The sequence below is a fragment of the Scardinius erythrophthalmus genome (assembly GCF_964197995.2).
Source record: "Scardinius erythrophthalmus genome assembly, chromosome: 9".
Lineage (NCBI taxonomy): Eukaryota > Metazoa > Chordata > Actinopteri > Cypriniformes > Leuciscidae > Scardinius > Scardinius erythrophthalmus.
In genome coordinates this window covers 2,033,956-2,050,821 of record NC_138229.1, presented here as the reverse complement: position 1 = coordinate 2,050,821, position 16,866 = coordinate 2,033,956, and the positions used below count along the sequence as shown (strand labels likewise).

General features: G+C 35.4%; 1 protein-coding gene across 1 annotated transcript in view; it reads left to right on the top strand.

Moving 5' to 3' along the window:
- The window catches only part of LOC308696688 (protein unc-13 homolog A), a gene marked incomplete at both ends in the record, with an annotated part of 91,595 nt that extends 78,704 nt beyond the window's left edge, over window positions 1-12,891 (top strand). Inside the window, 4 exons of the mRNA XM_081375584.1 lie at window positions 1,228-1,284; window positions 3,328-3,420; window positions 4,250-4,409; window positions 12,603-12,891. Coding sequence (XP_081231710.1) covers window positions 1,228-1,284; window positions 3,328-3,420; window positions 4,250-4,409; window positions 12,603-12,891 — 599 coding nt within the window. The remainder of the gene's footprint in view (window positions 1-1,227; window positions 1,285-3,327; window positions 3,421-4,249; window positions 4,410-12,602) is intronic.
- Between the last annotated feature and the right edge of the window lie 3,975 nt (window positions 12,892-16,866).

Genomic DNA, 16,866 nt, shown 5'->3' with positions numbered 1-16,866 from the left:
TTGTGACACATTGTTTCTATAGTTACTGATTATGTTATGTATTATATTTTTACCACTTAATGTTTATTTTTATGTAAAATAGTTACTTTTTTTAAAATATATATATTTTTAGAAATATTATTTATTAATTTCCCTTTTATTATTTTTCATTTATGATTTATCAGGGCATATTTTTCTATTTTTGTGTATATGTTTGTAAATTTATTTATTTCTTTTTCTATATATAAATGTATATTTATACTATATTTCTGAATTTATATTTATTTATTTCATTTACATATTATATAAAATAGTTACATTTATCAGAAATTATCAGAGATTTTAGATTAAGATTTGTATTAATTAATTTTATTAATTAATTTCCCTTTTATTAGTTTTCATTCATATTTTCCTATTTTTATGTTTATAAATATAGTATAAATGTATTTATATACAGATATAAATATATTTACGAAAATTTTTCCATACATGTTATCAATTTTATTTACATTTTATTTACATTTGTTTTTACAAAATAGTTGAATTTATCAGAAATTATTCAGAATGATTTTGGCTGCTACAAATGGATTTTCAGGTGTTTATGATTTATGAGGGCATATTTTAACTCACTAATTTACATTTTATATCAAATACTTTTGGCTCCTCCCTATAAAATCAAAGTAACATTAAAAAGCTGCTGAGCTGCAGCTCCACATGGATATATTCTTATTTATGAAACGGTTATTTCCAATCCTTGATTCTGATTGGTCAATAGCTGTGTTACGACCGCTTCACGGCTCTATGTATCACTCCTCATCTCACTCATAAAGACGGTCTTTGTCTCCATCTAATGGTGAAGTAATGTATGTATCTTCTGTTGCTGTTTACAGTCAGGGACTATTTTCTCCAGCGGAAGGAAGGCTTTTAGTGATTTTCACTGCATGAAAGTTGCATTGATGGATATTTTTCGGCTTTAATATTTGTAATTGTGTGGCAACCATTTTATAAAAGCCATAAGATACTCAAGGCTAGTGCTGAGTCGTGAATAAGTCACGGTTTGCCCTGCTTCATGTCGTGCCTAACAACACCCTTCAGCCGTGACTTATTCACGACACAGCACTACCTTATTGCTTACATATCTCTAATATCTCTGTGAACTCATTTGGTCTGATACTCTTTTTCCTCAAACATGTTAGTGATGATTATGTTCAGGTCTTCTGAAAACTCACGTCTTCCTCTTCTCTTTAGTTCATGGTGGTAAAGGCGTGCGATACACTCACAGTGAAGACGTTTATCCAGAGAAAGGTACGTGTGTCCGCAGAGCATTGATATTTATGCATGCAAATATTCATTTGCATATTCATGTGAATATTACGTCTGGCTCCAGATGGTCTGCATGGTCTAGTTGAAATAAACTGTGAGATTTACCCAAACTAAAAGACGTTTTTTTTGCATGTAATTTGCATGTAATTTCAACAAAAATCATGTTCAAATGAGAGTCTCAAATATGATCATCAGGCTTTTAAGGAAGGTTTATTTGTCTCAATCATCATGTATTGCATTGCATTATTTGTTTTGTTTTTTTAAACAGGGATTTGATCACAAAATAAGCATATACATATCATCTTATTGTCACATATTATTGCAGATACTGATATTTATATGCCTTTTATGTAAGTGTTCTGCACACGCTGCTGCCCTCTGCTGGATTACCATTTACTTGCAGTCCAGTAAAATAATATTTCAATAATTTAACAACACATTTACATGTTCACGTTCTCTGGTGTTGGTTAAAGGTCACAAGTAAACTGATAAAATATGTAATCTTGTAATAAGAATTGTTTTGATTGTTTTTATTTAAAAAATATTTTTTATATAGGGCTGGGAAAAATTTAATTGCCTTTATTATTAGTTGACTAATTTACAACAGTAATATATTTCAATAATTCATTTTTTATTATTACAGTTGTACTGTAAAATAAAAAATAACATATAAAAAGTTATAAATAGTATAATATAAGGTTATTATAAATATTATTATTAACATAATATAAAGTTAATAACTTTTATTTTCACACCACAAGTCATATTACTTATATTTATGTCTTTAATCTTCAGTTTCATATGAATGATTGTAAAAAAAATAAGAAAAATAAAGAAGGTGACTTTTCCAGAACTTTTTTTCCAGAATTGTTAGTTTAAATCTCACAATCCCCGATCATATTTAAGATATCGTAAAATGATAATTAAGATGTTTATCAACTTTTTATGAGAGACAATATTTGACCCCTTTGCTACTTATTTATGAGGGCATATTTATATATATATATATATATATATATATATATATATATATATATATATATATATATATATATATATATATATATATATATATATTACTATTTGTTTTTATTTTTCATTAATTGTTTTATTTTATTAATTTTCTTACATTTTGATTTTATTTTGGCTGCTAATAATGGATATTCCTGAGGGTTTATGGTGCCATTGATTTATACGGGCATATTTTTACCATATAAAAATTTGCTAAATTGTTTAAATATTTATTTTATTTATTTATTTAATTTTTAATTAATCAATCAACGATACTATTGATTAGCATTACCAAATGTGGACGTTCCACTAGAAACAAACATTGATGTATTGTTTTAATTTATTACTGTGAAGCTGCTTTGATACAACCTATGTTGTGAAAAGCGCTATATAAAATAAAAATAAAAATAAATAAACTTGACTTATTTACATTTTATATCAAATACTGTGACTCAACAGAAATAGATTAAATATATTTTGGACTTTTTCCTGAGAATTGTGAGAGAGAAAAAAATCGCAATTTATTTATTTTATATATATATTTTTTAAGCTGTTTTGCATAATGAATAATTATGTCTTTCTGCAATATTCAAGGATCTATGCTATTGGTTTATGAGAGCATATTTTCCTCTCTCTCTATATATATTTTTCCTACTTTTTTATTTTGTCTTTAAATTGGAGTTAAAGATTAAAGATTGCGTCGGTGAAGCACAGTGATTTAATGTTATATGTTTTATTTTATTTTATATATACCTTTTGTTTAATCTTTTTATTTGACGGAAACAAGCTTCCATACTTCCAAACATTCAATCCCTCAAGCTTTTATTTCCCTCTGGCTTTTATTTTGGCGGGAAACTGCTATAAATGTCTGTCCACAAAAAGGTTTAAAATGATGCAAATGTCTGAATAAAATGCAAGTTCCCAAATGCAGGATAAACCTGTAGGCTATTAAAACAGCATCGTCAGAAACCTTCCATTTGGTCCACGCTCTGACCTTTGACCTCTGACCCTCAGCCTCAGGAGTGGAGGATGCAGTGGGTGAGGTTTCCATGACGGTGGAGATCTTCAGCGACCCGAACACAGGAGGACACAAAATCACAGTCAAAGGTGCTTTATCCCTCATCCTTCCCTCGCACTTTGTAACACATCTTTCCCTCACGGGTCAAAATGACCCGAAGCCCTAAAATTCTACGTAATTTTGTTTTGTTTTTTTTTGTCCAGAAAGTTTCGTTTATGTCATCTTGATCATATATTTTACATTTTTGAATGCAAATTTTTTGGGGGAGATTTCTTGTTATTTTTTTTATTTTATTTACCTTTAAATTACTAGATTTGATCATTAAATAAAAAGTAATTTAAGCACATTCCTCACATTCTTTCAACTTAAATTCAAAATAACTCACAAATTTATGCATAACCCTTTTAATTCAGCTCTAAATATCTTACATTGTGTGTCTTTGCCGACCTCTCGTGGAAATATAATAATATAAGATGATATTTCACGACTCTAGATGTCCTCATATCTGTATATGGAGTAAATGAGCCGTTCCGCTGGGTCCTAAAGCCAGTTCCCCTCAGTGTGCATTCAGATACACATGTAGACATTATAAAATCATTTTTTCTGGTAAAGTTTTAGCATTTTCAACCTGAATTTTTAGCATTTTCAGGTTTTTCTATGTGTACTGAAACATTCCTCGCATTTCATTCATTCCTAAGGGAGTCAAAGTGACACAAGAGGGAAGGATTTGTTACTTTTTCAAATTTCAACCACAAAACTCCTCAAATCCATTACATTTTTTTTTGTGTATTCGTGGTTCAAGTGCGAAAAAAGTCCTGATGAACACTAAAAAAAAAAAAAAAAGAAAAAAAAAAGTGTTTCGGGTCAAAATGCCCAGAGGGAAGGGTGAGTTTGACTGTGTTTGTGTGTGATTGACAGTTGTCTCAGCCAATGACCTCCGCTGGCAGACGCAGGGGATCTTCCGGCCCTTCGTGGAGGTCTACATCGTCGGCCCGTATCTCAGTGACAAGAAGAGGAAGTTCGCCACCAAATCCAAGAACAACAGCTGGTCCCCGAAGTTCGCCGAGTCCTTCCAGTTGTAGGTTTCTCACTGTTATACACTGACTTGCACGACAGTAGATGTGTTTCCATCCAAAGTTAATCTGAATAATATTGCATTAAACATTTGCAAATAGAGCAGCTTTTCCATCCCATGTGTTCAAGAGAACTAAATCGTGGGAAATTGGAGCAAAATATCAGTGATAAAAATGTAAGTTGCTGCAATAAAAAGTTTATTCACCTCAAATTATTTTTTAATTTTTTTTTGCGCATCTTGGCGTTTTCATTCAGCGTTTTATGCAATATCCTGAAAATGAGCATAAAAATGTGGATGGAAATATAGCTATTGATTTATGAAGGCATATTTTCCTTTTTAAAGTTTATAAATATATTTATGCATTATTATATATATTTCTATGCATTTATATTTATTCGTAATTTTAATTTATTTACATTTGATATCAAATACTTCAATTTATTAGAAATTAATTAATCTGAATAATTTTGGATGCCTTTGATTTATGAGGACATATTTTTCCTAATCATCATATAAAAATTAACTTATAAAATAAATGTAAAAAATAAATATCTAATACTTCAATTTATCAGATATTAAGTAATCTAAATAATTATGTCTGCTACTAATTGATTTTTAGGGATTTAACGTCATTGATTTATGAGGGCATTTTCTCCCAAATCATATAAAAATGTATTTATTTATTTACATTTTATGTCAAATACTTTAATCTAAATGTATTAATCTGAATAATTATAGCTGCTACTAATTGATTTTCATGAATTTAAGAAGCCATTGATTTTGTCTGCTAACTCTAAAATCTAATTAGCATTTAAAATAATCAAGAACGCACAAAATACCACACAAAACACATTAATAAAACACCTAAACATGCTAGAACCCGTTTAATAATAAGTATATGATAAAAATAACACTGATTACTTTAATTGTTTTAAACTACAACAATTAAAAAAAAAAATTTAAGTAAAAAAATATGTAAAACTAATACTATTAAAAATCATTTTCATTAATATAAATAAATAATGCATAATTTAATGAATGGAAATGCAATAAAATATACATATTAGATGAAGAACTTAACTAAAAACATTTAAAAAAAAAATAATTTGGACTACTAAAATTACTATAACAAATGGAAATAAAAATGAATTAAAGTTATATAGCTGTATTTAAAAATAAAACTTCTAAAAATTACTACAATTAAAATGAAAACTGAAAATAAATAGTTATTAAAAAGATTAATATAAACTGTAATAATATATGAATAATAATAAAAATAATACTGATTACTTTGTTTTAAACTACAAAAATGTAAATAATATTTATAAGTATACAAATTTGTAAAACTGATACTATTCAAAATAATTTTCATTAATTGAAATAAATAATGCATAATTTAATTAATTGAAATGCAATTAAATATAAATATTAGATGAAGAACTTAACTAAAAAAAGTGTTAAAATTATTTGGACTAAAATTACTATAACAAATAAAAATAAAGTGATATAGATATATTAAAAAATTAAACTTCTCAAAAGCACAACAAATTTACTACAATTAAAATGAAAACTAAAAATAAATAGTTATTAAAAATATGAATATATATTGTAATAATATATAAATAATAATAAAAATAATACTGATTACTTCAGTTGTTTTACACTACAAAAATAAAAATATTTTTAAGTATACAAATTAGTGAAACTAATACAATACAATTTTCATAGTACGTAATTTAATTAATTGAAATGCAAAAAAAATGTAAAATAAATTAAAGTTATATAGACTTTTTTTAAATTACTACATTTAACATGAAAACTAAAAAAAAAGTAAATGGTTATTATAAATCTGAATATGCAGTGTACTGATGTATAAGTGTGTGTGTGCAGTGTACTGATGTATAAGTGTGTGTGCGGTGTACTGATGTATAAGTGTGTGTGTGCAGTGTACTGATGTATAAGTGTGTGTGCGGTGTACTGATGTATAAGTGTGTGTGCGGTGTACTGATGTATAAGTGTGTGTGTGCAGTGTACTGATGTATAAGTGTGTGTGTGCAGTGTACTGATGTATAAATGTGTGTGTGCAGTGTACTGATGTATAAGTGTGTGTGTGCAGTGTACTGATGTATAAGTGTGTGTGTGCAGTGTACTGATGTATAAGTGTGTGTGTGCAGTGTACTGATGTATAAGTGTGTGTGTGCAGTGTCCTGATGTATAAGTGTGTGTGTGCAGTGTACTGATGTATAAGTGTGTGTGTGCAGTGTACTGATGTATAAGTGTGTGTGTGCAGTGTACTGATGTATAAGTGTGTGTGTGCAGTGTACTGATGTATAAGTGTGTGTGTGCAGTGTACTGATGTATAAGTGTGTGTGTGCAGTGTCCTGATGTATAAGTGTGTGTGTGCAGTGTACTGATGTATAAGTGTGTGTGTGCAGTGTACTGATGTATAAGTGTGTGTGTGCAGTGTACTGATGTATAAGTGTGTGTGTGCAGTGTACTGATGTATAAGTGTGTGTGTGCAGTGTACTGATGTATAAGTGTGTGTGTGCAGTGTACTGATGTATAAGTGTGTGTGTGCAGTGTACTGATGTATAAGTGTGTGTGTGCGGTGTACTGATGTATAAGTGTGTGTGCGGTGTACTGATGTATAAGTGTGTGTGCGGTGTACTGATGTATAAGTGTGTGTGTGCAGTGTACTGATGTATAAGTGTGTGTGTGCAGTGTACTGATGTATAAGTGTGTGTGTGCAGTGTACTGATGTATAAGTGTGTGTGCGGTGTACTGATGTATAAGTGTGTGTGTGTGCAGTGTACTGATGTATAAGTGTGTGTGTGTGCAGTGTACTGATGTATAAGTGTGTGTGTGCAGTGTACTGATGTATAAGTGTGTGTGCGGTGTACTGATGTATAAGTGTGTGTGCGGTGTACTGATGTATAAGTGTGTGTGCAGTGTACTGATGTATAAGTGTGTGTGTGTGCAGTGTACTGATGTATAAGTGTGTGTGTGCAGTGTACTGATGTATAAGTGTGTGTGCGGTGTACTGATGTATAAGTGTGTGTGTGCAGTGTACTGATGTATAAGTGTGTGTGTGCGGTGTACTGATGTATAAGTGTGTGTGTGCAGTGTACTGATGTATAAGTGTGTGTGTGCAGTGTACTGATGTATAAGTGTGTGTGTGCAGTGTACTGATGTATAAGTGTGTGTGCGGTGTCCTGATGTACAAGTGTGTGTGTGATGTATAAGTGTGTGTGTGCAGTGTACTGATGTATAAGTGTGTGTGTGATGTATAAGTGTGTGTGTGCAGTGTACTGATGTATAAGTGTGTGTGTGCAGTGTACTGATGTATAAGTGTGTGTGCGGTGTCCTGATGTACAAGTGTGTGTGTGATGTATAAGTGTGTGTGTGCAGTGTACTGATGTATAAGTGTGTGTGTGATGTATAAGTGTGTGTGTGCAGTGTACTGATGTATAAGTGTGTGTGTGCAGTGTACTGATGTATAAGTGTGTGTGTGCAGTGTACTGATGTATAAGTGTGTGTGCGGTGTACTGATGTATAAGTGTGTGTGTGCAGTGTACTGATGTATAAGTGTGTGTGTGCAGTGTACTGATGTATAAGTGTGTGTGTGCAGTGTACTGATGTATAAGTGTGTGTGTGCAGTGTACTGATGTATAAGTGTGTGTGTGCAGTGTACTGATGTATAAGTGTGTGTGTGCAGTGTACTGATGTATAAGTGTGTGTGCGGTGTACTGATGTATAAGTGTGTGTGTGCAGTGTACTGATGTATAAGTGTGTGTGCGGTGTACTGATGTATAAGTGTGTGTGCGGTGTACTGATGTATAAGTGTGTGTGTGCAGTGTACTGATGTATAAGTGTGTGTGTGCGGTGTACTGATGTATAAGTGTGTGTGTGCGGTGTACTGATGTATAAGTGTGTGTGTGCGGTGTACTGATGTATAAGTGTGTGTGTGCAGTGTACTGATGTATAAGTGTGTGTGTGCGGTGTACTGATGTATAAGTGTGTGTGTGCGGTGTACTGATGTATAAGTGTGTGTGTGCAGTGTACTGATGTATAAGTGTGTGTGTGCAGTGTACTGATGTATAAGTGTGTGTGTGCGGTGTACTGATGTATAAGTGTGTGTGTGCAGTGTACTGATGTATAAGTGTGTGTGTGCAGTGTACTGATGTATAAGTGTGTGTGTGCAGTGTACTGATGTATAAGTGTGTGTGTGCGGTGTACTGATGTATAAGTGTGTGTGTGCAGTGTACTGATGTATAAGTGTGTGTGTGCAGTGTACTGATGTATAAGTGTGTGTGTGCAGTGTACTGATGTATAAGTGTGTGTGTGCAGTGTCCTGATGTATAAATGTGTGTGTGCAGTGTACTGATGTATAAGTGTGTGTGTGCAGTGTCCTGATGTATAAGTGTGTGTGTGCAGTGTACTGATGTATAAGTGTGTGTGTGCAGTGTCCTGATGTATAAATGTGTGTGTGCAGTGTACTGATGTATAAGTGTGTGTGTGCAGTGTCCTGATGTATAAATGTGTGTGTGCAGTGTACTGATGTATAAGTGTGTGTGTGCAGTGTACTGATTTATAAGTGTGTGTGTGCAGTGTACTGATGTATAAGTGTGTGTGCGGTGTCCTGATGTACAAGTGTGTGTGTGATGTATAAGTGTGTGTGTGCAGTGTACTGATGTATAAGTGTGTGTGTGATGTATAAGTGTGTGTGTGCAGTGTACTGATGTATAAGTGTGTGTGTGCAGTGTACTGATGTATAAGTGTGTGTGCGGTGTCCTGATGTACAAGTGTGTGTGTGATGTATAAGTGTGTGTGTGCAGTGTACTGATGTATAAGTGTGTGTGTGATGTATAAGTGTGTGTGTGCAGTGTACTGATGTATAAGTGTGTGTGTGCAGTGTACTGATGTATAAGTGTGTGTGTGCAGTGTACTGATGTATAAGTGTGTGTGCGGTGTACTGATGTATAAGTGTGTGTGTGCAGTGTACTGATGTATAAGTGTGTGTGTGCAGTGTACTGATGTATAAGTGTGTGTGTGCAGTGTACTGATGTATAAGTGTGTGTGTGCAGTGTACTGATGTATAAGTGTGTGTGTGCAGTGTACTGATGTATAAGTGTGTGTGTGCAGTGTACTGATGTATAAGTGTGTGTGCGGTGTACTGATGTATAAGTGTGTGTGTGCAGTGTACTGATGTATAAGTGTGTGTGCGGTGTACTGATGTATAAGTGTGTGTGCGGTGTACTGATGTATAAGTGTGTGTGTGCAGTGTACTGATGTATAAGTGTGTGTGTGCGGTGTACTGATGTATAAGTGTGTGTGTGCGGTGTACTGATGTATAAGTGTGTGTGTGCGGTGTACTGATGTATAAGTGTGTGTGTGCAGTGTACTGATGTATAAGTGTGTGTGTGCGGTGTACTGATGTATAAGTGTGTGTGTGCGGTGTACTGATGTATAAGTGTGTGTGTGCAGTGTACTGATGTATAAGTGTGTGTGTGCAGTGTACTGATGTATAAGTGTGTGTGTGCGGTGTACTGATGTATAAGTGTGTGTGTGCAGTGTACTGATGTATAAGTGTGTGTGTGCAGTGTACTGATGTATAAGTGTGTGTGTGCAGTGTACTGATGTATAAGTGTGTGTGTGCGGTGTACTGATGTATAAGTGTGTGTGTGCAGTGTACTGATGTATAAGTGTGTGTGTGCAGTGTACTGATGTATAAGTGTGTGTGTGCAGTGTACTGATGTATAAGTGTGTGTGTGCAGTGTCCTGATGTATAAATGTGTGTGTGCAGTGTACTGATGTATAAGTGTGTGTGTGCAGTGTCCTGATGTATAAATGTGTGTGTGCAGTGTACTGATGTATAAGTGTGTGTGTGCAGTGTACTGATGTATAAGTGTGTGTGTGCAGTGTACTGATGTATAAGTGTGTGTGCAGTGTACTGATGTATAAGTGTGTGTGTGTGCAGTGTACTGATGTATAAGTGTGTGTGCAGTGTACTGATGTATAAGTGTGTGTGTGCAGTGTACTGATGTATAAGTGTGTGTGTGCAGTGTACTGATGTATAAGTGTGTGTGTGCAGTGTACTGATGTATAAGTGTGTGTGTGTGCAGTGTACTGATGTATAAGTGTGTGTGTGCAGTGTACTGATGTATAAGTGTGTGTGTGCAGTGTCCTGATGTATAAGTGTGTGTGCAGTGTACTGATGTATAAGTGTGTGTGTGCAGTGTACTGATGTATAAATGTGTGTGTGCAGTGTACTGATGTATAAGTGTGTGTGTGCAGTGTACTGATGTATAAGTGTGTGTGTGCAGTGTACTGATGTATAAATGTGTGTGTGCAGTGTACTGATGTATAAGTGTGTGTGTGCAGTGTACTGATGTATAAGTGTGCGTGTGCAGTGTACTGATGTATAAGTGTGTGTGTGTGCAGTGTACTGATGTATAAGTGTGTGTGTGATGTATAAGTGTGTGTGTGCAGTGTACTGATGTATAAGTGTGTGTGTGCAGTGTACTGATGTATAAGTGTGTGTGTGCAGTGTACTGATGTATAAGTGTGTGTGTGCAGTGTACTGATGTATAAATGTGTGTGTGCAGTGTCCTGATGTATAAGTGTGTGTGTGCAGTGTACTGATGTATAAGTGTGTGTGCAGTGTACTGATGTATAAGTGTGTGTGTGCAGTGTCCTGATGTACAAGTGTGTGTGTGTGCAGTGTACTGATGTATAAGTGTGTGTGTGTGTGCAGTGTACTGATGTATAAGTGTGTGTGTGCAGTGTACTGATGTATAAGTGTGTGTGTGCAGTGTACTGATGTATAAGTGTGTGTGTGCAGTGTACTGATGTATAAGTGTGTGTGTGCAGTGTACTGATGTATAAGTGTGTGTGTGCAGTGTCCTGATGTATAAGTGTGTGTGTGCAGTGTACTGATGTATAAGTGTGTGTGTGCAGTGTACTGATGTATAAGTGTGTGTGTGCAGTGTCCTGATGTATAAGTGTGTGTGTGCAGTGTACTGATGTATAAGTGTGTGTGTGTGCAGTGTACTGATGTATAAGTGTGTGTGTGCGGTGTACTGATGTATAAGTGTGTGTGTGCAGTGTACTGATGTATAAGTGTGTGTGTGTGCAGTGTACTGATGTATAAGTGTGTGTGTGCAGTGTACTGATGTATAAGTGTGTGTGTGCGGTGTACTGATGTATAAGTGTGTGTGTGCAGTGTACTGATGTATAAGTGTGTGTGTGCGGTGTACTGATGTATAAGTGTGTGTGTGCAGTGTACTGATGTATAAGTGTGTGTGCGGTGTACTGATGTATAAGTGTGTGTGTGCAGTGTCCTGATGTATAAGTGTGTGTGTGCAGTGTACTGATGTATAAGTGTGTGTGTGCAGTGTACTGATGTATAAGTGTGTGTGTGCAGTGTACTGATGTATAAGTGTGTGTGTGCAGTGTACTGATGTATAAGTGTGTGTGTGCAGTGTCCTGATGTATAAGTGTGTGTGTGCAGTGTACTGATGTATAAGTGTGTGTGTGCAGTGTACTGATGTATAAGTGTGTGTGTGCAGTGTCCTGATGTATAAGTGTGTGTGTGCAGTGTCCTGATGTATAAGTGTGTGTGTGCAGTGTCCTGATGTATAAGTGTGTGTGTGCAGTGTACTGATGTATAAGTGTGTGTGTGCAGTGTCCTGATGTATAAGTGTGTGTGTGCAGTGTCCTGATGTATAAGTGTGTGTGTGCAGTGTACTGATGTATAAGTGTGTGTGTGATGTATAAGTGTGTGTGTGCAGTGTACTGATGTATAAGTGTGTGTGTGCAGTGTACTGATGTATAAGTGTGTGTGTGCAGTGTACTGATGTATAAGTGTGTGTGTGCAGTGTCCTGATGTATAAGTGTGTGTGTGCAGTGTACTGATGTATAAGTGTGTGTGTGCAGTGTACTGATGTATAAGTGTGTGTGTGCAGTGTACTGATGTATAAGTGTGTGTGTGCAGTGTACTGATGTATAAGTGTGTGTGTGCAGTGTCCTGATGTATAAGTGTGTGTGTGCAGTGTCCTGATGTATAAGTGTGTGTGTGCAGTGTCCTGATGTATAAGTGTGTGTGTGCAGTGTACTGATGTATAAGTGTGTGTGTGCAGTGTCCTGATGTATAAGTGTGTGTGTGCAGTGTCCTGATGTATAAGTGTGTGTGTGCAGTGTCCTGGGCAGCGAGCTGGGCCCCGAGGGCTACGAGCTGCAGGTGTGTGTGAAGGATTACTGCTTCGCGCGCGAGGACCGTACGGTGGGCCTGAGTGTGCTGCACCTGAAGGATCTGGCGTCGCGCAGCAGCGCCGCCTGCTGGCTCCCGCTCGGCACGCGCGTGCACATGGACGAGACCGGCCTCACCGTGCTCAGGATCCTCTCGCAGAGGAACAACGACGAGGTCGCCAAAGAGTTCGTCAAGCTGAAGTCGGACCAGCGCTCGGCCGAGGAGGGCAGGAGCTAAAGCTAAAGCTAAAGCTAAAGCTTGCGAGAAACTGTCCTGCAAAACACACGATCATAACCAGGGTTTGAAATTAACATTTCTGGCGGGTGACGCTGTCAAATCACGAGCCAATTTGGCGAGTTACTCATTATGTTTACTCACTGTGCTGGGGAAGTTCGTGCAAGTCAATTCTGCGCAGATTTAGCGCAGATACTCAACTCGAGAGTCCAGCGTATTGTGCACAATGCATTAGTTTCATAATGAATTAATTTTGCAAACACAGTTGATGCATTAACTGTCGTTAACTAACAATTAGCAATACATAATGTCACAATGCAAAAAAAAAATGGAGAAATGTTGGCTAGAAACTCAAAAGTAAAACATCTGGACACATTTAAGTAATTAAAATAACATTTACGTGTGTGTGCATGCAGGGTTTCAAATTAACACCCGCCAACCCGTCGACAGTGGCGGGAAACGCTGTCAAATCACGAGCCAGTTTGGCGCGTTACTAATTATATTTACTCGCTTTGCTGGGGAAGTTCGTGTAAGTCAAATCTGCGCAGATTTAGCACAAATACTCGTGAATCATCATGATATATTAAATACAGTGTATTGTGCAGAATCTGCTCATATCTGGCTTACTTGAACACACTCGTCACTGCGCAACAAACAATGGCACTTGTTCAATAGCACTGAAGCAATAGCGAAGATTAAAAAGCATTTGGTGAACAGAAAATACATCGTTATTTTGCAACATCCTGCATGTTTCTGATGTTCTTTGTATTGATCTGTCCAACTAAAACACAGTTTTGGAGAAAAGTATGAGGATTAAAGACAGGATTTTGTTTGAATAAGAAATGAATGTGTGAAATCCGAGTTTTATACTGTGTATAAATATGAGCTGTGACGTAGTTAATCTGGGTCATTTCTTTCTTTCTTTCTTTTTCGGCTAGTAGAAGTTCTGAATGGCCGGTAATGTTCAAATTTAGTAGCCAAATTGGCCGGTGAGTGAAAGTTAATTTCAAACCCTGATCATAACACAGAAACGGGCGAATCTGCACGGATGAAAGCAATCTGATAATAATGATGTCAACCTGGAATATGAACATTGACCTCGTTTACTTCCACGGCAGATCATCGTCTAATATTCTCTGTCCAACATCCTCCGCTGAGAAGATTGTAGATTTAACTCTACACACTTTGTTTTGCACTTGAAGGGCCGCATTTCAGTTCCACGGACAGCCCTGATGTTCAGCACAATGGTTTAATGTGTTACGCCATCTCTGATTGGTTCTTAACACATTCCCTTGGCCAATCAGAGAGCGGCACCTGCGCTCACGTCAAATGAGAGCGTGTGAATATCCAGAGATCCACAGATTAATGTTTTCAGTCTGAATTTATTTGTCTTGATATGTATTAGGGCTGCACGATTAATCGAATTAAAACCGTAATTGCGATATGGTTAGTGCGATTATTAATATGCGATGCGTGTTTCAGAGTGAAGCGCGGCGCTGTGTTGATTTACACGCGAGCTCATAATCAGTCGCTTATAACGTGCTAACATCTTCCCAGACTTGTAAATAAACCTGTTGGTGTTACAGAGGACGAGCTTTAGAGACTCCTGTGGTTCTCCAAAATGAAAGTTTGTTGGTTAAACGTTTGAAAGGAAGAAATTATGTAAGAAATGATGCCAGAAATATTGGTATATATATATATATATATATAATTTTTTGAAAATATTTTTTAATACTAATTTGTTTATTTTACAGTGAAATATTACGATAGTAATATTTCTTATTTTTTTATTATATTTACTATTTTTATTTGGCACTAATAGTCAAACTCTAATGGTAACATTTTAAAATAAAGAAATTAAGACTGTAAAATTACACTACAAATTTGAAAGATTTATATATATATATATATAGAATTGAGTATTTAAAAATAATATTAAAAAGAATGATTTAATTACATTTAATAATTTTTATAATTCTATATATATATATATATATATATATATATATATAAATATATTTAAATCATTATTATATTTTTTAATACAAATTTTTTTGTTTTACAGTGAAAAATTACAATAGTAATGTTTCCTTATTTTGTATTATATTAAACATTTTTATTTAAGAATAATAATCAAATTTATTTATATAGCGTATTGCACAATGCACATCATTTCAAAACAGCTTTACAGAAAATGTTGTTCATGTTTATAATACCTTTTTATATATATATATATATATATTTATATATACGTATATATATATAAAAAATTATAATTTTATAGTCAGAAAAATTGCAATTAGAATTTTTTCCCCAAAATTGTGCAGCCCTAAAATATCTCATTAAGATCAACTCGTCAATGATCCTGATTAACACTCAGTGGTTTTTACTAATCAAACTATAAGTTGTGTTGATTCTGACGTGACGTGAGCGCAGAAAACTATGATGTGATATTGAGGTGATGTAACACTCATGATGATGTTCCGATCACATGCACACACCCACAATGCATTGCGGCCTTGAGTTACCCAGAAACCCCTTCCAGACCTCTGTGTTTTATAGACCGCTGAACGGAAACGCACTTCGTGATTCGTTGGGAATATTTTGCACTTTCTGCATGTCGAGTCCCGCTTTGGATTGAGTTCTCCACCCGTCTGAGTCTTCAGCATGATGAAGATGAGCCTTAACACACACTGTGACTCCACTGCAGATCAGACGCCGTGCATTATGGGGCTTTCCTTCGTTTCTTTGTTTGTTTGTGTCCAGAAATACTCAATAACCACCGCAGGACTGATGTTTGTCCAGGCGTTCAGACGACGGAGTCAGACGTTTGTCTGTGATTGTTGTGAAGTCCTCAAACGCTCTGTAATGTCGTCCGCTTGGGTTTAATGGTCGACGCTGCTGAGAGACGTCAGAAACGCACTTTTGACTGACAGTATTACAAGATCAGAAATGTTTTTTGTCTGGGCTGTGTCGTATTTGTAATGCTTTTTCGTGAGTCTTCTTCAATAATGCATAATTCTAGAGCAATACACTGGACTGAAACAGGAACGGGTGCATTAAAGGAATAATTCACCCAGAAATGATCCTTCACACTCACGCACGGCAAAACATGCTTTTCTTACTCAGTATTTTTGTCTTGTTTCCAGTCCAAATATCTAAAAATTCTTAAATCAAGATGCATTTACTAAAGTAGGAAAAGGCCATAAGATATTATGTCTTGTTTTCTGGGGAAATAAATCCAAATTAAGAGAGTTGTTGATTCTTTTTCTTACCCCATTGGCAGATAATTTAGCTTTTTTTAAGCAAAAATTCACTTAATTTTTATTTATTTTCCCAGATAACAAGACATAATATCTTATGGCCTTTTATTACTTTAGTAAATGAATCTTGATTTAAGGATTTTTAGAAATTTGGACTGGAAACAAGACAAAAATACTAAGTAAGAAAAGCATTTTTTGCCGTGTGTCATTTTTTGCTAAGTGAGTTAGGAGAGAATTGACTCTTTTCCTCTCAGAAATCTATTATAGTCATATCAAAGACTTTTAGATGCACAAAGTATTACTATGAATGGGAGAAAGTGCAATGCGCAATATGGCGGAATAAGCCCCGCCTTCTAAATAAAAGAGCCAATCGCTGATTGGTAAAGTCGTCGCATCACTGCAGCTCAGAGTTTGCGGGCTTTCTGAAGCTCGGATATTCATTTTCTCCCCAAATATGTTTGGAAGTACACGAGGAAGAGATGATTTTCAGGTGAACTGTCCCTTTAAATGACCGAATCCGTCGGGACTGCTCTGATAAACGTGGCCGGATTGAGCCAATCAGATCAGCTATTTTAGACTAAACCACAGTGCAATTAAGTGTCTTTGTAAAGTTAGTTGGCGGTTTAATTTAAACTGATTTAACACGTTTACACTGCAGAGTATCTGTATCCGCACTGAATACTTGCTGTACATACTCGCTGTTAGAGAGTCGGCT